The sequence below is a fragment of the Amphiprion ocellaris genome, chromosome 5 (genome assembly GCF_022539595.1).
Source record: "Amphiprion ocellaris isolate individual 3 ecotype Okinawa chromosome 5, ASM2253959v1, whole genome shotgun sequence".
Classification (NCBI taxonomy): domain Eukaryota; kingdom Metazoa; phylum Chordata; class Actinopteri; family Pomacentridae; genus Amphiprion; species Amphiprion ocellaris.
This window is the reverse complement of record NC_072770.1, coordinates 23755712-23778468: the sequence shown is the minus strand read 5'-3', so window position 1 is coordinate 23778468 and position 22757 is coordinate 23755712. Positions and strand designations below refer to the sequence as shown.

Sequence of the window (22757 nt, the reverse complement as noted above, 5' to 3'; positions counted from 1 at the left end):
TATGTGCTTTTATTTTGCAATTATAAAGACCTACTAAAGGGTCAGTCCATTGTTTCTTTGTCCCTCTCACACTGGTCTTTGATTGCTTTGTCACTTTGGCCACATTTGTTTTAAAGACTTCACTGGCGGCAGTTCTGTGATCACATAGCTGACTGAGATGTTACAGTGTGTTTGTTCAATTATTATAAGACCTGACTCGATCAAGACGTTTGAAGAGGAAAATGGCTTATGTAACATAAAAATGTCACTTCTAATGTGGGCCATTCTGAAGAAAACAGCTTATGAAAGAAAAGTAAATGATCAAAAAAAGGAAAGGAACTTCTAGAGACGGATCAGTAACGTAGACTAACAGGAAAAACAAGACAATGGAGAGAAGAGATACTATCGGGGAGTTTTTTTTTACTTTAACTTGTATAACCTTAGTGGGAACATGCTGCTGTAAGACAGATGAATTAAACTTTGTCACTGGCAATTGAATTTGTAGTACTTGGGGAAAAAAAGAACACACACGCCTTCTTCATTTCTACTGTTTCCTACAGTTTAAAAACAACACTGAAGACATCAAAACTACAAAATAGGACAAACTGAATAATGTAGTGAAGGGAAAGCAAACAGAGAAAAATGCTTCATATTTTGCATTCGATGGTGGCAGAGTCAGTCCGTCCACCGAACGATTAAGAACAGAATAACGATTTGCTTAATTCCTCATATGTACTGTATAAGAATGAAAATGTATTTTAACAATAATGTTGTGCCGATGGGATGATCAGAGCTGTGGCCAGTGTCACAGGTTTTACCCAAAACAAAGTACCATCCACTGTCTCAATAAATTATCCAACATTATATCAGAATTTAAAGCTCCACCTTGAACAGATAATAAGTAAATGTGACTGTGTTGATAAAACCAGTTTCATTTTTCACTTTTGAGTGTAAAATTATTGCAGGCCTTTGACAGTATTTTTACTGTGTGATTTTAATAGTTTAGTCAAGAAAACAGTTTTTCCACAGCCTCCAAATCACTAAATCTTGCTGTTCTGTGCTCTGAAAGAGAAACTGATATTCTGAATGACAGTTCAGATGATACTCTTAAGTTCAGACCGAATTTGCAGTCAAAGTTAAACAACTGGCTAGAACACTTCGTTCTTACTTAAGTGTAAGTCTATGTCTGTATAATTTAGTTGACTCCATGTTCGATCTGCTAGCAAGCATAACAAACCTGGTTATCGATGAATAAATTACAAGCTCTGCACATGAAGAATTTTTACTCAATGTTTCCACAGATTGATCCGTGTTCCTGCTCTGATATACAAATGACTTATCACTCTTGTGGCAACGATTATTTTCTGCATCAATTGTAATGAAGTTTAATAATAGTTTTAAATGTATGTTTCTCCTCATTCATTACCTGTGTTGGTGCACGGCACTGCAGGAGAGTGACAGAGAAGCTCCGCCCCTCACACACCTGACGTTCCATTCGTCAAGAGTTTTGCATTTAGAAAACAAAGGTGCATCATAGATAAACACACATCAGAAATGTCTTATGTGATGAAATGAGACAGAATGTGCAACACAACAATCTTCTTACTCTAACAAGTACCGTTAACAGAACTGTTACCATCGGAGCTTATTGGTAGTTCCGTATTGAAAAAACTTCGCCCCAGCACTCTGTAGTACCAGGGCTCAGTACCAATCCCTACTCACTAACGGTACCTGAGATTAGAGCCCAACTTTGATGTTTTCCAGAGTTCAGCTGTTAGTGAGAGCTTGTATCGATCAGGCTTTCATGTACAATTTGCAATTTGAATTTGACATTTTTGGTTTCAACCGCAGTGTCTTCCTGGGAGGCAGAGAAGGTGAGGACTGGAATCTGTATGTGTGATTCCCCTGTGAAGCATGGAGGGGGAACTATAGTTTAGATGGGAACTATTTTGGTGAACTTGCTGAAATATTCAGAATTCAAGGTGTATTTCATGAGATGTAAGGGATATTTTACCAAGGAGTGTGCTGATGTGTGGCATCAGATGATCTGGCCTCCACAATCACAAAAAGAATCTTTGGTTGAGCCAAGCAGCAGAGGATGGAAAAGCAGCCATCTACAGCTCAGTGTATGTGGGAACTCTCTTAATATTACTGGGAAAACCTTGCTGGTGACAATGTCATGAAGTTTGTTGACAGAATGCAAAGTGTATGCAAACTTGGTTACATATAGGAATGTGAAATATAAAACATATTTTGCATTGTGTTATTTAATAGTTTTGATGTCTTCAGTATTGTCACACCATATAGAAAATATCACATTATAATACTATGGTAATGCATTAATTGTATAGGTTAGAAACAAGGGGCTGAGGGGCTCACTGACCAATAAAAACTGACTGTCTTTGTTACCAGGAAGAGTTGGTATGGCATGGTGGCTCATGACTGCTTTATCTCAACACTGAACACACAGCACAGTTCAACCACCCTTTGGGACAGAACAAACAAGGGTGGGTCTTACATCCTGCGTCACAGCACAGAAAAAAAAAAAAAAACACATCCTAAATGGCCCATGAACCTCTGGATACACAGTAGTAGGCATAGCTGAAGCTGAGGGACTGTAATCTTGCAACATTTTCACCCTGTACAATATATTATCACAGCTGCTGCATATTTGAAAAAGTAATATATAATGGAACTCAGCTACACAATTTATCCCCATAAATATGGGAATATTACATACGCCCTGTATTTCTACTTCACTACACTAAAATTATGAGAGAAAAAATTGTTTTATAAAATTTAAACCTACTGGACTAAATCCAGAGCAGTGTATACAAACATCCCTGATGCACAGCTTGTTGTCCCTCTGATCTATCATATAACTTTCCTCTTATTCTGGGGAGGGACTAAATGGACATACACTACCTAGCTGGCAACTATTACAGCTGGAGGCTGAAGCAGAAGTACCTTAACAGGACATAAATAAAAGCTTAAAAAATAGCTGGCTTTAAGTGGAAACCATCAATTTCTTCCTAGAAACACAAGTTCAATCATTTTTTGCAAGTCACTGTGATTTCAGTCGCTAAGTTCAAACTTTCTAACATGTGTGCAGATAGTCTTTCTGTAAACTATTACTCCATCAATAAGGGCTTTGATGTTTGCAGTGTGCCCACTGGTTGACAGCTATGACAATTTGCTTGTCTGCTGCTCTTTCCCCTGAATTTGGACTTTTTTGGAGCTTCTATTTAAAGAATAAACAGTCATTTTTCTCCAGACATACATTTTTAGATGGAGAGATTAGATGGATAGATAAAACCTTTATTGATCCCACAGCGGGGAAATTTTCAGTGTTACAGCAGCAGAATCAGTAAAAAAAAAAAAAAAAAAAAAAAAAAAAACAACAAAAAGAGCAGCACACAATGCACACAGTGCTCAGATATAAATAAGTACTTTCTACTGTGTTTGTGGTTATAGAGATGTCTTAACAAGGCCCTCACAGAATGATATCATGCAATACTTAAAAATTGGCATTATTAGCACAGTGTAGCATAAGTAGTAAGTGTTAGTTGATGTGTGAACAACTGGTGTTTCCAGTAAGCAAGCGTTTGCTTCAGACTGAGGCAACTTGAAAGGCAGCCCCCCTGTATTCCTTACTTGGAAGGGCTTGACTGCAAATGGAAAATATGGCATCAACTGCTAGCTACAACTCTGGACATCAATGCCAACCCATACATTAGACCTCTCTACATAAATTTTTATTATGTCAGCAGCTTCTTTTCACCTCAGAACCTTTAAAAGCGCTTTTGTACTTAAAAATCATTCTCAAAGTAACAGGGTATTTAAACAGTCATCCTGTAAAGGTTACTCTTCTTCCAAAAACAGCAGTATTTCAAACATGTAAAGTTTTTTCCAGTACTGCATTCCTCCATGAATGCCTATCTAACCTTATCTTGTTATGCAGTCAATATTACAGATTCCAGGCAGTACAATTTAGCTCTAAACTGCTAAATATACAAATCTGGTAAACATGTCTGTCCTGAGCCTGGGTTTAATAAAAGACTTTTCTCTGTTTGAAGTTATGCTACCTCCACTAAATCAGGGAATACTATCACAAACGGAGGATTTTGTCAAAAAAAAAAAAAAAAAAAAAAAGTATCTGCATGTAGAACCCTAGCAGGTCCATGTGGGGGCAGGTAGTCAAATAAACTCTCTTAAATGCATGAGGTGGGATGGGTATAATATAACGGTGTGAGAGCAAGTGTATTTGCCCTATTGCAACCATTTCTAGGGGATGCTTGGGTAGGCACTACACTGCCTTCGGGTGGTACGAAATATGATTCAAACTGTTACTTGTAAAATAGCTATTTATGGTCTGTGTACTCGCACTTCAGGATTAGAAATTCTACAGCTTGAGATCCATCAGGACCATTTTGGCAGAGTGCTACTTGCTATCTATCAGTTATAGCATGCTAGTAGGGCTAGCGCGTAAAAATAGGCAGACACTGTGCAATGTTTATAAATAGCACACAACATATCGTACACTATAGGTTTTAATCACCTAGGACCTGTGACTCCTCTGCTCACACATTAGGGGCGACACAAGAACAAAGCGCTTGGTTAGTTTTGTTCAACAACAAACTTTCTACTTCAAAGAAGTTTATGTTGGCTGTGACACTGATGTTGACAAAAAGAGAGAAAAGAAGCATTATTTGTGCAATTTTAATACCTAAATCACACTGCTTTGTTTTTAGTAAATATCAGTTATCAAAGTACTGCAACTGGCTTGATAGATTGCGTTTATTTTTGCTATTTGATAGTTAACCCACAAAAAGATTCATAGCCAATAAGCTACTGTTCAATGCTTGTGTTATTCTGTGAATTGCTTTTGTTTTCTCTAATGTTTCGACAAAATGTACCAGATCATGACCTCTAAACACCAGACATCTGGGGAATACCATTTTAAACAGAACAATAATGGCAAAGAGGGGATAGAGTAGTGAAAGTACTGTTACATTGTTTTAACACAACAGGGTTTTTTGACTGCTTTGTAATTTAACACCACTAATTTACAGGGATACATATTCAAACTGGTTTCAAATCAATCAGTGCATGACAATAGGATTGGTTCCTCATCATTCATCATTATAGACAGCAGCTTTGTGGTCTTTGTATTATATTTGTCATTAATAGGGCCCGAATATCCGGAGCCCAGGAACTGCTATTAGGGCCAGCCCTAGTCTAAATATACATTGCTGACTAAAATAGTAAGTTTGTGTAGCAGTAAGTTATGCACTGGGCAGTTTTTGAGACTAACTATGAGATTATTTTATGGTTACTCTGCTGTCCAACTGTCAGAGAGGAACTAAACACTGACATGTGGGCATGTGTGTACTGGAAAAGACAAACTAAAAATAACAGACTTCCCTCCACAATCAAAGAGTTTACACTGTCCTTTTAACACATGAGAACCCACCCCTGACACCTCTCTGCTGGTGCTCGTGTGACTGCATCTCCCCATCTGCTGTTGGTCCTTTGAGGCTCAACAGTGAGGCTTGTGCAGAAGGAGGGAGATGAGGGGGGCAGATGGGCACACAATACACATCCTCTGGCCAACACAAAAGCCCCTGAGCCTGGGGCAGGACAGTGGGAGGTGGGATGGGGTTAAGCTGAAGAAGCACCCATCCTCCACCTGCCACTCATGAGCCAATAAAAAGCCTGGGGTTCACTTTGGTGAAAACTGAAAAAATATCACACTGAGGGTGACAGGGCAGTGAAATTCTGTGGCGGGCAGAGATTATAGAGGGGTGACAGGTTAAGTTTTGCGTAGTCAGAAAAGCTTCTTAACCTGACGAAAAAGGGTTAAACAGCACAGGAGGAGTCACTATGTGAATTTGACCTTTTCATTGTGTGCTTAGTGAAGCTGAAAACATGTTTATGTGTCAGTAAGACATGATCTGATTAAAGACATCTGTTAAGCCACAAGCCTGTCACATGTGCGTACTTGTAATAATCATGTTTCATGTGTCTGTGTGTGTGTGTGTTAATGCATACAAACATCTATGCTATTAATTAAGAATAATTCTGTTCCTGACATTTTAGTGACATTCTGGTCTAAGCTGCCATGAGAACTGTGTGTTAAGTTATGTCAATCTGAATTCTGTAGTAATAAGAGTTTCATATGCCAACAAAAGAGAACAATGGTGAGGTTAGTGCAATAACAACTGTATTTTTAACTGAGGTTGAAGTCGATTTTTTCATGCTCTTACTCTAAATCTGTATGATTCTACTTCCTAAATGTATAGAGACAAGAGGGAAACGGACTGATAAGGAAAGAAAATAACAGAGAGACCAGGAGTTCCTGATGACTTCTGAGGTCAGACATTCTAAGTTGACACAAACACAACTACATGCAGTTAATGCTTAAGTTATTGGCCAGTTAAAGCTAGTATGTGCAGAAGCAGAAGAACAAGCTGTTTGGAGTGAATAAAACACTGCATAAACACTAGCTGTTAACTGTGGGGGTAATAACAGGTGAAAATCTGTTTCATTTGAAAGACAGAATCATTAACTCTAAATGATCCTCTGTGTTTTGAAGGCATCACCAGTCATTATAGATCACTGCTCAAGTTTTGTCACCAACGGTGACAGCCACACTCTCAAGACCAACAGTTAGCCTGCAGCATCCCAATACACAATATACATTCATAAAAAAGGTGGCTAGTAAAGGGGAGGAAGCGAGCGAGGACAACATTTATAAAACACACAAGCAACTGTCTCACTTCCTGAAACAGGCCAAAAAAGAGAAAAAAAAATGGAATGAGGGAAGAGTAGGGTTGTGAGTAATAAAGACAATTGGAGATAATTACCAGAAATGTGTTGCTATAAAAGTGAAAAGACAAGCGCCATAATTTTGATATTTATCATCTCTAGCCCTTTCTTTGTGGTGGAGTCATTGATTCTTCTCTCTGGACACTTTGACTCGTAGAGTAAATCCCCTCCTGTGTCTGTATGTTATCAAATGCTTTCAAATGACAGTGATGTGACCCTTCGGTTAGTCACGTGTGTTTATAAGTGTACAAGTGAAACATACAAACCATGTTTTTTTTTTTTTTTAAACCAACTGTCCCCACAGACAACATGGTGAAATTAACCCCTTAACAATACAACAGTAACAGCGTGGTTAAAAAAAGAGTTACAAAGACAAGTCATGTGCTGCTACAAATATTGATTACACAATCATGTGGCACATGATGAAACAAAATAAAAACACATAAATCAGAAAAAAAAGAAGATTGTTTTATTGACCACTTTCAGTTTACAGTTAAATTACTTTGTTTTACTGTAATTAAGCTTAATCATTTAATTTAACTGTCTTACAATGACTGACTGACTGGTGTATTGTAAAGTTTTGGACACATTCACACAAGTGCAGCTGAGTGTGTCACATGAATGAATGAACTCTGAAAGGGGGAAAAAAAAAAACATTCACTTCCTTTTACGGTTGATACCATTCAGCACAATTTAACCATGTAGCTTCCCTATTAGGAACAGATCACAAGATGCGTAAGTATTAACAGTCAAGGAAGCACAGAAACATGAAAATTTGTTTTATAGTAAGGTGATGTCCGCTGTGAGCTCATAAAGTAAGGACTGACCAATATTCATAAACAAGGCGCATTTCTGTGTAACAGAGTGCTGCCTCAGCTTGGAAATTACTCTGCATCACATTTACAGATGGCCAGCTTCTACTGGGTCCTACTATCACAACCACAATACCACATCCTTCCAAATGCATTTCCCTCGTCAGAAAGAGATGCAACAGAGTAAGACAAGGACTGTGTGTGTAGGTGGGAGGCTAGTACTGCACTCAATCACAGATTACATACAGTAAACTGCCACTGAATAAAACATATTATGTCAAAGAAGCTTACAACACTGAGATAAATGTTTACCAGAGGAGGTTTCAGCTGAGTTAATCTCTTTGTTTGTGGCACACGGCAAACAAATATTTTCATGACAATCTTAATGGAAGAAGGTCGTATTTTCATGAGATTTGTCACCATTTTGCTATAATGTTGACAAGCAGCACAGACTTAAACAACACAGACTGACTGATCACTGATCAACAACCTCTCCACTAGCCACGGCAACCTTTACACAAAGGAAAAAGTACAGATAGAAAAAGATAATATATCTCCTAAACAGTGAGGAACAAAAGGTTACTCTTAGGCCCTCAATTGTGATAGCTATCAAAAAATAACAAGTAAATAGTTCACTCTTCACAGAGATAAGGCATATACATCTATACACAGAGACACACACAGGTTTTGTGTAAAAGCAGACTTATGGTTCCATTTTGGTGTCTGTTTGCAAAGCTCTCCGCACATGTAGAAGGGACTTCAACCAATGCAGAGGCAAAGAAGACGTGTGCCTACAGTCCTGCAACAAACCAACAGTACGTTACACCTCTGTAATGACACTTTCCCTGGGCCGAATGCTGACTGAGTTGATAGTTTGGCTCCAACTGTAAAGGGTAACAGATCGGTGTAATGAACAATGAAAGTGTTGATGTAAAAGTACCATTTGTAACTCCTCCTGAGGCAATAGGACTCTGTTTAACATTCGTCCTCTCCACAGCAGTGGCAAAGGAACCAGTAACAGCACAAACACAATCAAGAGAAGTCCACAAAACCAATATAGTAGTTTCAGCGAGGCAATTTGGCACTAGATATATTACATTACAACTTCAAACTACATCCAAAATCAAGCAGCATGCTAAGAAACCATTAAAATGTGAGCTTAAATACTCAATTATTTTCATTCCTTAGTCTGTCACTTTGTTCAAAGGGAAATCCTTTGGCCTATAAAATATCAGAAAATTGTGAAAACTATTTTTATCCCATGATAAGATAAAAATATTACTCCCCCATCAACAGCTATTACATCTGTTGGCAAATTAAATTAAAATGTTGTAAGGGTATTGTGGAATGAAATATATTGTGAAATCACATTCTTTTTCTAAGGATTTTTTGTAAGAGTGTAATCACAAGTACACATTATAGGTAAGTCAGAAAGATCACATTACTGAGACAAAAAAAACACTGATTAATTTTCCACTGAAAGCAGGGAGTTTTCACTATTGCTCAAGCATGTAATCAGTGGTATAGTGGAGGAAAGAGTAGATAATGATCCAGTAATGAAAAGACTGAAAAGAGATGCCGCACTCAAAGGTACTATTAGAATGAGTAGAGACATTACTCAGAGGACCAAAAGAAAACCTCTTCCTTCCTCTGTCCCTCCCTGCTTTTCCTTCCTTTTCTCACCATCTCATGACAGAAGTGAGGGCCGAGTTCTTTCTTTGTAGTCTGACTTTTAATTAGACCCAGTAACCGTGAATTCAGAAGGATTTATGTTGTGTAGATGATGGAAAGTCAGTACTTATAAAAACTTTATTTAATTTATGTAACGATAGAATTCTTCTCCTCTATTTCAACTGCCTGGTGGTTCTTGTTCCTCTTTTTTTCTAGCCAACTCCGGGCAGGTGTCTTCACTTCATTACAGTGACTTGCATTTCTTTCCAAATTTCAGGACATGCAACTGTAACGACTCACAAAATGCGGCCAGTGAGTTCATTTTCAGTTATTGTTGAAACTGTCAAAAAGGTGATGACTGTACTTAATCTGTATTATTGAGGTCACCGCGGGTGGTGGAGGAGCACTGTACTGCATTACATTACAAACTGTTCCAGTTATTTTATCCAACCTATTAACATACATGGTGGGGGAAAAAAATTAGAGACACAAGCTTTGTAAAAGTACATTTATGACGGCACTGTTGCTAATGCATTGAATTGCATTAGATGTCACCTAATAAAATGGCCGGTGAGTGCAGATATGTCCCAGGATTTTTTTTGGGGGGGGAGATATTTGGATCTCAAAATAAATATCCGGATACCACCGTCACAACCAAATATTCAGAAATTCGGATATTCGGGTCCAGCCCTATTAATTTGATTAAAAATCTGAACGCAATTAACCCATCTGCAGCGCAGAATGACTCAAAATCCCTGAAACGTCTCTGGCAACGCATTTCGGGTATTTTAAATTTGATGGGCCGCTTCTATTTTACCAGCGCAGCTTTCCCACTGTTTATGGCATTAGTTCATCAGCTCAGGAAACACATAGACCAATTAGGTACGAGTTCAGCCATCCTATGTAACGCTACTCAGCCAATGAATTGGTCTCTGCATTCCAGCCGCTAAACATCGCAGCTGGGTTCAGAAAACAGGTGAGGGACAGACGAGAGAAGGACGAACAAAAAGATAAACAAGAAAAGCACTCAGAGAGTGCAATGCTCTGCCAAGACTGTTAATTCCTCAATTTGTGTATTCAGAAATCACGGCAACATAGAATCTGGCCTTTTAATATAGATCAACCCACAAACTAACTAAACAAATACAAAACTGCCTTGCCTGAGCACAGGCATGTGCTGTGCATGCGTACGTTATGTAGTACAGATACCAAATTGCGTGACAGAAATATGTAACGGGTCGAGTGAATTGATGCAGCTAACTGAAACAGTGTTCACTTGTTGTCATGGTTACGGCGACGAAGTGCTGGCCGCTATATCTTGCAATGGAAAATCCTTAACAAATCCGTGGATCCAAACTATAAACCGCATCAGTGCCAAAATCTAATGAGGCGGTCCTTGTGTCATTTCTGACCTTCCCTGAAAATTTCATCCAAATCCGTTAGTCTGTTTTTGAGTACTGTTGCAGACGGACAGACAGATTCACAGACAAACGTTCGCCTATCGTCACATAACTCTGCCGCGTTCCTTAGTGGAGTAATAAACAAATCGACACCGAGAGGAAAGTCGCCCTGCACATGCTGACTATACAACATACAGCTGTAAGCCAGCTTCTCAACTATGAATATAATCCAAACTAAATATGATTCCAGACTCACCAATGAGCTCCAAATGTGTTTGAGAACTACCCTGACACCATTCAGACCACGATTCAGAATACTGGCAGCTCAGTTCTCCCATTAAGCAGCAGGGATGTAAGGGGAGTGATATAAGAGAAAAAAAATGTAAGTGTTCAACTGTTTAATTTTTTTAAAATTTAGGGATTGTTACAGATGTATATAAGTTGGTTCAGGTTGTTCAATCATTATTTTTCACTCTATTTTCAGATATACAGTTATATCAAAAGTTATTTCTTAATAAATGTTGTCAAAATGTTTTTGAACTGAACTGAATTTATTTGATTTGACGGTCAGTTATTGATTAGATGCAGACACTAATAAAACTACCAGGTTGCATCAACATATATCACACTAATTCAAGTTAGACATTAAGATTTTCTGGACCTTTGCTTTAATACATTTTCTCTGACTGGACCTCTTTGAATTTTAGTTGAATGCCCCTGCGCTAAACAGCACGTTTGCCCTCTTTTTGAATACAAAATACACCCCCCAAGACAGAACAGTCCACCAGCTTACAGTAATATGAACACTCTGAAGGAAGGAGTTTTCCTTTCACTGAAGCTCAGGTGTTTAATAAACATGTTAAGTTCATATATATTCAATTCTTTCTTGTAAAATGAAATGCAATTAATATAGATTTTAAAAAATGATATTTAATTGTGATTAATCAAAATTAATCTACAGCAACCCTCTGATTAAAAATTTTAATCGTTTGACAGCACTAATTTAAATAGAACACTGCTTTCATTTCTACATTGTGCTAAACTCTTCCTAATGCACATCTCTGAATCAAAGTAAAGGTGGTCTTTATTGTCAAGGTATCCCCTTCATGCAAAAAACAAAACTTTCCAAAATCTTTTACCCACAAATTAAAATACCAAAGCAATGCTTTTAAGTAGTGCAATATGGTGATTCACGGTATAGTGTTGCTTTTTATAGATATTTTAGTGGAGGCTTAACAAGTACAAGGATTCAGTGAGGTAACGTGAGCAACGTCATTCTCTTGGCATTTATCAATTTAATCCTTTGCAGCACAGATTAAAGTCTCCTGCTGTCTCTAAGAAGCACTGGACTTCATCTGCAGGACAGTTTTCTATGACCGCAGCATGCATTTTTAACTTCACAGTCAAGCAAGTTCATGTAATTGTGGGAAACCAAAAATCATTTTGGAAATTAATATTCAATAAATTGTTGAGCCCCATAACACACACCGCTAAACCTTTGCTGCAATTTATTGCAGCATGATCCAGAAACACCCTGTGTTCCAATTGAGTGCAACTTTGAGGTAAAATGTATAATTAAACTGTTCAACACACAAGGAGACAAAAAAAGAAGCTTCACAAAATCCAAAATCAAATTCCAAAGTTGTAAAATCATGTAATGTTGGGACATCTGGTAAACCTTCAAAGTAATGAATGCATTATTTAATCTGAAGTTTATGAAGGAGTTTCCTTTTTTGTTTCGGCATCACGCAACACTGTGGTCACACAAATACAACTCTGTGTCTTTTTAAAAATACAGTGCTATTTTTGGTCAGAATGTGGCCGTAACCTGATTGCTTCCAATAACCCGGTGAGCATATAAATGTCGTCACTGTAAGACGACACCTGCAGTGCTTCACACCTTTTGAAAATGTGTCTGTGGTAGGACACCTTAAAGGCAGACCAATCAACACAGAAGCGCTCAAAGCTTTGTCTCAAACAAAAGCCACAAACTAAAGGCTATTGATTCTACAGGACAGGTTACATTAAGCAGAATGCATTACAAGGATGTGAAATATTAATTTAGAGGACTTTCAAAACATAATCTCTCCACTTCTCTGCCACAGTCTCTTTTCCACAAACACAAACAAACACACACACACACACACACACACACACACAGACTCATAAATTATTCGGCTGCACCGTTAGCACAAAACTTGATTCAAGAGACAGGTAAAAGTTTTACAAGGTGATGTCACCTTGGGTCATACCAGCTGCTTCATAGTATGGGCATCTAATGCAAACCTAATGAATACAATAGATGAGATGGGGCTGACTCAGTTGACGTCAATAAGGGGAGCAACAAGGACATTAGTTCATGCAGTACAGACGTCAGTGTATGCGGTTACAGTCTGTCTCCAACAGTATGAGAAACTAACAGTGAAGCTAGCATGTCATAGCAAGTATATGTATATGACAATATATACATACATGCATTTATCTGAAAAATAGAGGCTACTTCCAGCTCTGACATAAGAGGAGGAGATAAAGCCATCTGTCCAGAAATTTGAGCACAGAAATATTTGCAGTATATCGTTATGGGCATTTATGTTGTTAGCCAAAATGACACAAATAAGCTTTAATGTGTTGTGGCAACTCCCTGCCACTTCTCTCTCAGGTTGGAACTTGTTTTGCTAGTGATGATAAATAAATGTCGGTTCTGTTGAAGCCCATCTTTCTCAGCAGTGTTATTTCTGTTCACTTTTTGAAAGTCTTTTGTGTAACAAAGACTTGTCTTCTGATCTGTTTTCTCGATTGCTTTGGATTAGTTATGATATGCTAAAAGAGGATGTACATAAAATGAAATGAAACAAATAAACAGATTCAAGTTCATGTAGATCAGCCAAAATTCTGGAGCTCACCATGATCAAAATTCACAAAGCCTGACTTATATGAAGAATATGTTGTATTCCTATTTCTGTACTCACACAATCCATGGTAGAAATGTTTAACACTTAGAACAAAAAGACCAAAGACAGCTTGTTTGGCATATAATTCTCAGTTGTTCCACTGTTTAGAGTGACCTATTTGATGTATTTGGAAAACCAAAACACAATTTTAAACAAGTTTCAAGTAGATTAACAAAAATGGTCTGTGAAATTGGGGAGCCCACTGGTGATTTGAGCAAGCTGAGGAGATATTCCATACAAACATTGTGAGCTTGGTTTTCTATGCACATTTCTATCTTAGGACTTTAAGTCATATCACTTTGGCTGATAAATTGTACTACAAAGTCTTTACACAGGAACAGGCTATAGTGAAAAGGGCATGTACTCATACGGAACAGAAGCCATTTCTGTTTTTACATAATATTACATAGATTTATCTCTGGTAGTCAATGTTAGTCTCAGATATGCAGGGTCATTCCATAAAAATCTATTGCAAAAGAATTACATTGATTTACTATTTTTTTACACAGAGTAAGTCAATCTCTCCTTTCCATATGCAAGCTTGTCTTCTCGTAATCCTCTACAGTTGCACACATCCATTTTCTCTTTGTCTTGCTTGACATTTTTTTCTCTCATGCTCTCCTGCTTTGAAAAGTCTGTCAAATGACATACGTGTCTGATGAAAGCCTTGACTGGCCAAAATATTACATCACTGAATTTTCACAAGCTTATAATAATCAGTGAGTAGACTTCCTCTTTTGTCTTTGTATGCAACTAATTGAATACACTTTGTGACCAATTTTATGTAAGGTATAAGTAATTTTTTTCTGAAAAATCGGCACTGGTGAGACTGCAAAATAAACAGGTGATTTTTTGGGGTGGAAAAACAGGGCTGTTGTCTAACATCACTTTAGAAATAACAATCAGAGATAAAGCCAAAGACAACGTGTGAGCCATAGGCATACTATCTTCACACTGTTGCCACTGCAATGTTAACACAGACACATTACTGGAAGGCCACCACTAACATGGTAGCTGTGATGAAATGTGCTATTGAATATTACTATGTGCTAAGCACACCTAGTGCTGTACCCACAGGCTAACAGAAACAGGGTAGCTATATAAAAAAAACCAAAAAAAACAATGTATTTTGGCACGAGTTTGGCACTGTTCTTAATTGCGATACAATTAAGAACAGATCAAGATGCTCTTTGTGAATTGTGCAGAATATGGTGTTGCTAGTGCTGGCAATGCTAAGCTTGCAGTGTCAACAAACTTTAAGCACACAACTACTAGACTACACAACAACAGCATGTGGCCTAAGCAGGGAGTTTGTCTTTGCTCGAAAACTGCTCCTCTACCCACAAGCTTTCGGCAATCAAGAGAGCCGAAGCCTGGCAAGTGAGATAGCCAAAGTATGCACACATTAATCATAGCCCACACCTAAGAGAAGATGTCCTTCACTGACTTCAAATTAGAAATTCTACTGCAGAATAAATATTGACTACTGATGAAATAGCCATGGTTGTGAATGGTTGTACATATAATAATTTTAGCCAGGGGTATTTTTCCTGCTTAGTCTTAACCATCTGTTAAAAAAAAAAAAAAAAAGTGCAAAGTGCTCTACAAGGCAGATTTAAAAAGGAACTGACTAATAATACTCATACGCTGCAGATATATCGGTAAAACATGTCAAACAAATAAAGATGATAAGTAAGTGTTATGAAAAAGTGAGTTTTCAAAGTAAGTTCAAAGGTTTAAAAGTAAGATACTAAATTTGCAAGTGTGACATACAGCGGTTTCCTGACAAAAATGTCTATAAGCTACACTCACCGAGCACTTCATAACTTTATTGTAATCAGTAGATAGATAAGGCCTCTCCTTACTCTCAAAACAGTTCTTCATGGCACAGATTCCACAGGTGTTGTAAATGTTGCTTTGGAATTTCAATACTTGTTGACATAATTGCGTCATACACTTTCTGCAGATTTATCACTATTCAAGCTGCAAATTAAATGTTCATGTATTATCTGACTCTTGCTTTTTATTTTGCTTCATTATCATGTTGAAAATAAATAGTGGAAATGAAGGGACAGGCATAATCAGAAACAATACTTCGACCGAGCTCAGTTTTTTTAGTCGTCTGCTGTCCAGTATTGGGGAGCGTGTGGCCAGTGCATCCTCACATTACTGTTCTGCTGTTGTTGTATCTATCTAAACGTTGGCTGTGTTATGCATTCTGTGATGCCTTTGTTCTCACCAGAGTTATCTGAGCTAATGTAATGTTTTTGCCAGTTACTGGATGTTTTTAGTACCATTCTAAGCAAACTCCAGAGACAGTTTCGCTTGACAAATCCCAGGAAATCCGCTGTTTCAGGAAGACTCAAACCAGTTTGTTGGAGATTATACTTTTCCCTGTTTTGATGTTTGATGCATACAGTGACTCGGACCCCTGACTTGTACCTGTGTGATTTTAAGCAGTTTCGTGTAATTTGACTGGCTGAGTGGACAACAGAAGGAATAAGCTGTTTCTAATAAATTGTGTGATGAGTATGATTTGATTTTTACATTATGGGCCACATTAACCACTGTTGAACTTCTTACATACAATAAGTATCTGACTCTCTTCATGTCATCAAAAGTATATTCATATCGCATGGTAAAGTGACGGTAACCGACAACATTTCTAGGATAAAAACAGTTTTGTTTCTTCTTACTTTCTACTGGCTGAAGCATCAAAACTGTCAAACAAATTTAATGGAAAAACACAGGCCTTGTGAAAAGACAAGGCAGTGTGACTCTTTATGTTTATACTGCTTAACCAGGGTTTACTAACAAACTCAAGGTTCACTGACGTATAACAGCAAGCAGGTTTGAGAAGGTGCATGTATGTGCACTCATGTTAAATACACACACAGACACACAAACCGGCAGATAGCTGTGACCTGGTTATTTATACTGAATTTTGGTTTGACCCAGTGCACTGGATTTTCCCAGACTGTGATTCACTGTGGGAAGATTTTGTGTAATTTGAACAAACTACACGTTACAAACCATTCTTTAATGATTAAGAAAAACTGAATTGGCCCTCAGCGATTGAATCTACACTGCTTCCTGTTTCAGCCACCTGTGTGTGGGTAGCTGCCGTGACGTTTATCCTTTATCAATCATTGACCAACAGAAAATGATCATTAAAGGTAGTTCCATGGGTAGCAGTGTAGCTTTATGTTGTTAGTTGAAATTATCAACCAATACTTGGCAATAGCAGTTTAATCATCACAGTAAATAGCAGATATAGATGATATGCAACACCATTACAGGACATAATCCAGGAAAACCACTAAAGCTAATAAAAAATGGCATTAATATTACATAACACATCCAGCAATGTTATCTGTTCAACATGCAGCTCCTGAGATAAGACGCAGCACATTCCCGGTGAGATGGTGTGATGTCTTTTAGAAATTCATTCACTGTTTGTGTGGAAGATACTCCAGTATTAATGTACTATCATCTCAACTTGGAACATGAGACTTCTCCCTTCTCACTGAGGTGTATGAATCACTGATAACTCAATAACTCATCAGCAAACGTCTGGTTATGTCGTAAGGTGAGTAATGATGGCCAGTGATTACAAAATTTACCAAGATAGGTGGGGTGCCAACTACAGTTACATCAAGAAACTTTGTCTGAAGACTGTAAAATGTGAGAAAAACTCAAATTACATTACAGTGACCAACAGCCAATACTGAAACACATGAACTAATTTCCTCAAAAATTACTTCTTTTCAGGTTTATTTATTTGAATAATATTTGTGTAAGCTTCAAAAGGTGTATAGCCAGAGTTGAGAAACCCACAACTGGACATAAAGCATGCTGCTTTCTTTCTACTTTACAGGTCAGATGTAACCTACCTTCAGTGCATACTTGTCGCCAGTCTTCTTCTGGAAGATTTCCAGCACTTTGCCATTGATGCCCAGCCCCAACACCTGGCTGGTCACCTTGTAATCGTCTGTTATGGCGTTCTTCTTGATCTGTAAGGTGGGTCTTGCGTGGAAGGGGAGGAACTGGCCCGTGGGGTTCTGCTGCCCTGCCGGGTTCTGTTGCCCCGCCGGGTTGGGAAACAGTGGCTGGGTCTGAGCGTTGGACAGCATGCTCAGTCTGAGATGAACAACAGGCACCTCAACAATACTGCTACGCCGATTCCCTCTCAACACAAACCGGGTCTTCCTGAGTTAGCCGGCCTCTTCACGGTGTAGCAGCCGAGCCTGGGGAGAAAATGTCGGTAGTTGTGGCGGTACAGGTTAACAAAGTCACTCGGTTAGCCGATAAAATGTTAAATTAGCTAGCTGTTAGCATGCTAGCTCCGAGTCCGTGCTACGATCTGTGATTCTTGGCTAACGACTCAGCTAGCGGCTAGCTTCTCCATCTCGGCGGGGTCCGCGGTCCACCGGTTTCCTCAAAGAACGCTTCAGGAACTTTTCTAAAACATCCTACAAGTCCGCGACAGCGCCGGGTTTGGGAAACGACAACGAAAGACCTCGAGAGTGAAGCTAGAAACCGACAAAAAACACGAAACGAAAGACAGAAAACAGGGGGAAAACTCCGACAGCAGTAGCACGCCAAACACACTTCACTTTCCGACGGACACCCAGCCGGAGCAGGTTTTACTCCTGACGTCAGGCCCGGGGCTTTTTGGGCGCTTAAAGGAGACGTACGACCGAGAAGACGCTGCTTTATATAACACAAAACACAAGGTCTCTTTATGCCATCTGGCAGCCTCAAAGTAAACATTTGTGGTTTATGCACAGGGTAAAATGGAGGTAACATGCCCCATAAGAACCGATAAGAACATATAATGTTCATAACCGTTCAAAAATTTGGGGTCACTTAGAAATGTCCTTATTTTTGAAAGAAAGGCATTTTTTTTTCAATTAAGACACCATTAAATGAATCAGAAATACAGTGTAGACATTGTTAATGTGGTAAATGACTATTCTAGCTGGAAACGGCTGATTTTTAATGGAATATCTGCATAGGAGTACAAAGGAACATTTCCAGCAACCATCACTCCTGTGTTCTAATGTGTTAGCTAATGGTGTTGAAAGGCTAATTGATGATTAGAAAACCTTTATGCAATTATGTTAGCACATGAATCAAAGTGTTTTCATGAAATTGTCGGGCTGACTCCAAACTTTTGAAAAAGAAGCAATTAAATAGAGTCAAAGAAAATAAAATGAACAATGAAATAAAGAAAATAAAAATAAAAACCAGTTAGATGATACAAAACCAAGAAGTGAACTAAAAAAGAGGGTAAAACCATAAACACAAAGCCAAAAATGATAATGATAGTAGTAATAGTGAATAAGTAAAATAAATAAAGGGTAATAAAAATAAAATGAACAATGGAATAAATAAAGTAAAAACAACAATTAGATAGAAGTAATATTAACAATCTTGAGGCCCTACTTTAGTTGTATGTGTATATTTATGGCTTGATAGCATTTTTAACACTTCATTTTTACAGTTTGATTTTATCATTGCGTGCCGAGGACAGGCTAAATACATGCATTTTCTGGGTATATTATATATATATATATATATATATATATATATATATATATATATATATATATATATATATATATGTCATTATTTTCATTATCATTATTTTATTATTATCATTATTTTTTCATTTTATTTTTTTTACCTGAAACTATTCACATGCAACTTTAAGTGGTTGTATACTATTCATATATTTTCATAATAATCATAATAAAAAAGCAACAATAAATAATATGTAGGACATGTTTTGCTTCTTTTGTCAAGAATTAGTTTTTATATATATATATATATATATATATATATATATGTGTGTGTATGTGTATATATATATATATATATATATATATTTATAGTACAAAGTACAAAGTTGCTATTTATGTACAACATTAATTTCATTTTATAAAAATGTGAGATTACTCTTTAACAAAGTAAATGATAAATAATAAAAACTATTTTGCATTGTTAAACAGTTTGATTATTGCTAATTAATTTAGATCTGATGGGTCTGCGACAAATCACAGAGATGCGAGCCTACACAAGTGTCTACCCCCAACAATCCTCCTCTTACATGTTCACACGCTACAAAAAGGTATTTGTTATTTTTTGTTTAAACAAATGGATAATCCTCCTCATGACTCTCATGTATACAGTTAAAAAAGTTTGTACAAATGCTTATTTCATACTGCCAAAGCAAATATCAGCTTACCTTAAAACCACTTCTTTTGATTTCCACCTGGAAAATGACTATGGTGTCATTCAAAGATTCGCAAGGCGGCTTTCAGAATTGAAACTTGGCTGTGTGCAGTATTACCATTCTGTACATTCTGCTGGTTTTTTTGGCTTTTATTTGATAGATGTAGTGGAGACAGACAGGAAAGGAGGGAGAAGAGTGGGGGAAAGACAGGCAGCAAAGGGCCGTGAGCAAGAATCGAACCCTAGAACCAGCACCTGTACATGGGACACTCGTTTAACCTGTTGAGCTATCCAGTCGCCCCCAATCTGCTGTTTTAAATTGGTGCTTTTAATAGATTTGCTGTTGGTTAATTTTTAAATTTTTATTTATTTTTTAATTTATTGCTGTACATAATCTTCTGTTTTACATCTCTGACAATTATATGGACACTACTACAGCTGCCTTCACTACCTTCGCAGCAACCACTCATACTGTCACTGGCAGCAGGCCTGCCACCGCTGCACATTATCTGCTGCTTTCGCCCACCCACCTTTTTTGCGGTTTTTCCTTTCTCTTGCTCTTTTTTAATGTGCCGCTCTTTCTCCACCTAATTGCTCCTCTGGGATAAATAAAGTTTTTTCTGATTCTGATTGCCTCCAGATGGCATCTTACTCCAGTTTACCTTATATATTTGTGTTTATTAAATGTATTCAGATTAAATTTAGTTTAATATATATAGCACAATTTCCCTACACAAGCCATCTCAGGGCACTTCACATAGTTAAGGAACAAATTTACAATATTTTATCATAAAGAGAAGCCCAACAAATCTAAATGATTCTGTTTGAGCAGCTCTTTGGTAACAGTCAACAGGCTTTAACAGGAAGAAGCATCCAGCAGAACCAGGCTCAGGGAGATTGCTATCTAAACAGCACACAGGAAAACACTGGGCACTGAGGAGGATGGTGAGGCCAGTAACTGTAGATCAATAGGGGGATTGACATTTTGGCCTTTCATGAGATGTTTTAAGCCATAGCACTTTTACATCAAGTGACTATAATAATAAGCCTAAATCACCAGTATGTGGGCCCATTACAAAATGACAACAACAACAAAAAAATAACAATAACAGAAAATGAATTCATTAAGAGGAAGGGATGCTGCATTTGTTTTGCACACTGATAAAGCATTTAAGTTTAACACCAATCTAAATAGAAATTCACGTGAAAATACAAATGTGATGTAATAACAATTGCTGATAAAGTACATACAAAAATAATCCAAAGTACTTTGCTATTTGAGTATCAGCACTGTGTCAGTTAAAGGCTACAGGAAGAACAGACTAGAAGGACAAAGCAACTGGTGAAAAACAGAAAAACTACACCTCTGCTACTGCAGTTCCTCAGTCCAATCAGTCAGTAATCTTATGCTGTTTTTTTTCTTGTCTTTTACAGTTTTCTTCTCATCCAGCTTCAATGTTTTACCGTTTAGCATTTTCTTTGAACTCAGTGAGACTATTGGAACCTAAACGCATCACATTCTTTCACCACTAGATGGCAGACCAGCCTTAAATTTAATGAGAATCATCACAGACTTGTTGGACTCCAAATAAACTTCAAACTCCTTCATCTCAATTAAAATGGTCACGGTGGTTTGAAGAGACCCTTGAGCCTAAAGGAAATCTGTTGATTTAACTTTGCTGCCTTGATGATATGAAGAATTCAGCAATGATATGTTTCAATATGTAGGACAATCACACAGCTGTGCCCAGCCATATCTGAAAAAAAATTTGAAAAATGTCTGGAACTTGATTTCCCAGCAATGAATATGCTTTGGCAGTGCACTCAGCTGACCCTGGTTTATTTGTTTATTTGTACAGTTGTTCTCATTCACAATGACCTTCTCACAGAGCTTCAGCTTAACTTAATGTTGTGCCATTAAATTAGAATTACATCTTAAATAAAACAAGAAATGTTTGCAGGAAACAGTAAGTCTATGATAAAGGCCTTTTGTGACATTTTCACATGTCAACCTGTTCTTTACCACTACACATTGGTCCTGAAGTGTAGATTCTCGGTCATTCAGGTCATAATAATCCAGTAAAGTGCTTCAGTAAAAGGTAACTGGACTTCTCCCAACTGGTCCAGTAGAACTGACGAAGAATCTTAGATAAGAGAAGAAATATTTTCAAGAACCAAAAAAGAAGTCCAATTGCCTTGTACTAAAACACTTAGGCTCCTCAAGTACTTCTTCTTCACTGATATTTAATGTGAAAAACTTCGGAAAATGCAGTCAAAGTCAAAGAGGGTGTATTGCTCATGTTATATTTAATATGTGTGAATCTAACATACTGTAGCTCTTGGTGAACTTCTGGAAATCACCACTGCTAGTGCAGAGGAGACAGACAGCTGTAATCTGTCCTCAGCCCAACATCACGTTATAGATGGGGCTCCTCATTCCACTCTGGTTACATAGTTTAGGTTGTTAGATCTAATAACAAAACGTAATAATGCACCTCTGATAGGTCACACATAAAATAATTTACACAGTAGATATACCATATTACCCACATTAAGTACTATATTTGTTTTAGCTGACATTCATGTGACATTTATTACTAAGTGGCTAATGATACCAGGGACATACTGTATTTCAGTTAGAGTTTTTCTGTCACATAAAGAGAAGCCAATGTATGTGGAAGGAAAATTGACCATGTTTCACTTTAAAGTGGCACTCTGGTGGTCTATTGTTCCACTTCTGCAATGTTTATGGACTCATAAGAGTTGTCAGGGTCAAAATCAAAGCAGAGATATCCTAACTTTTAGTACTGGTCTAAACATGGTGAATCTTAAAATTCTCACAATGCTTATTAATAGTGTGCAAACTCAGCCCAAGATGT

At 37.6% G+C, this 22757-nt stretch overlaps 1 protein-coding gene across 1 annotated transcript in view; it reads right to left on the bottom strand.

Moving 5' to 3' along the window:
* The window catches only part of mapkapk2a (MAPK activated protein kinase 2a), a 33379-nt gene extending 15094 nt beyond the window's left edge, over positions 1 to 18285 (bottom strand). Inside the window, exon 1 of the mRNA XM_023267227.3 lies at positions 17535 to 18285. Coding sequence (XP_023122995.1) covers positions 17535 to 17774 — 240 coding nt within the window. The 5' untranslated portion in view covers positions 17775 to 18285. The remainder of the gene's footprint in view (positions 1 to 17534) is intronic.
* Between the last annotated feature and the right edge of the window lie 4472 nt (positions 18286 to 22757).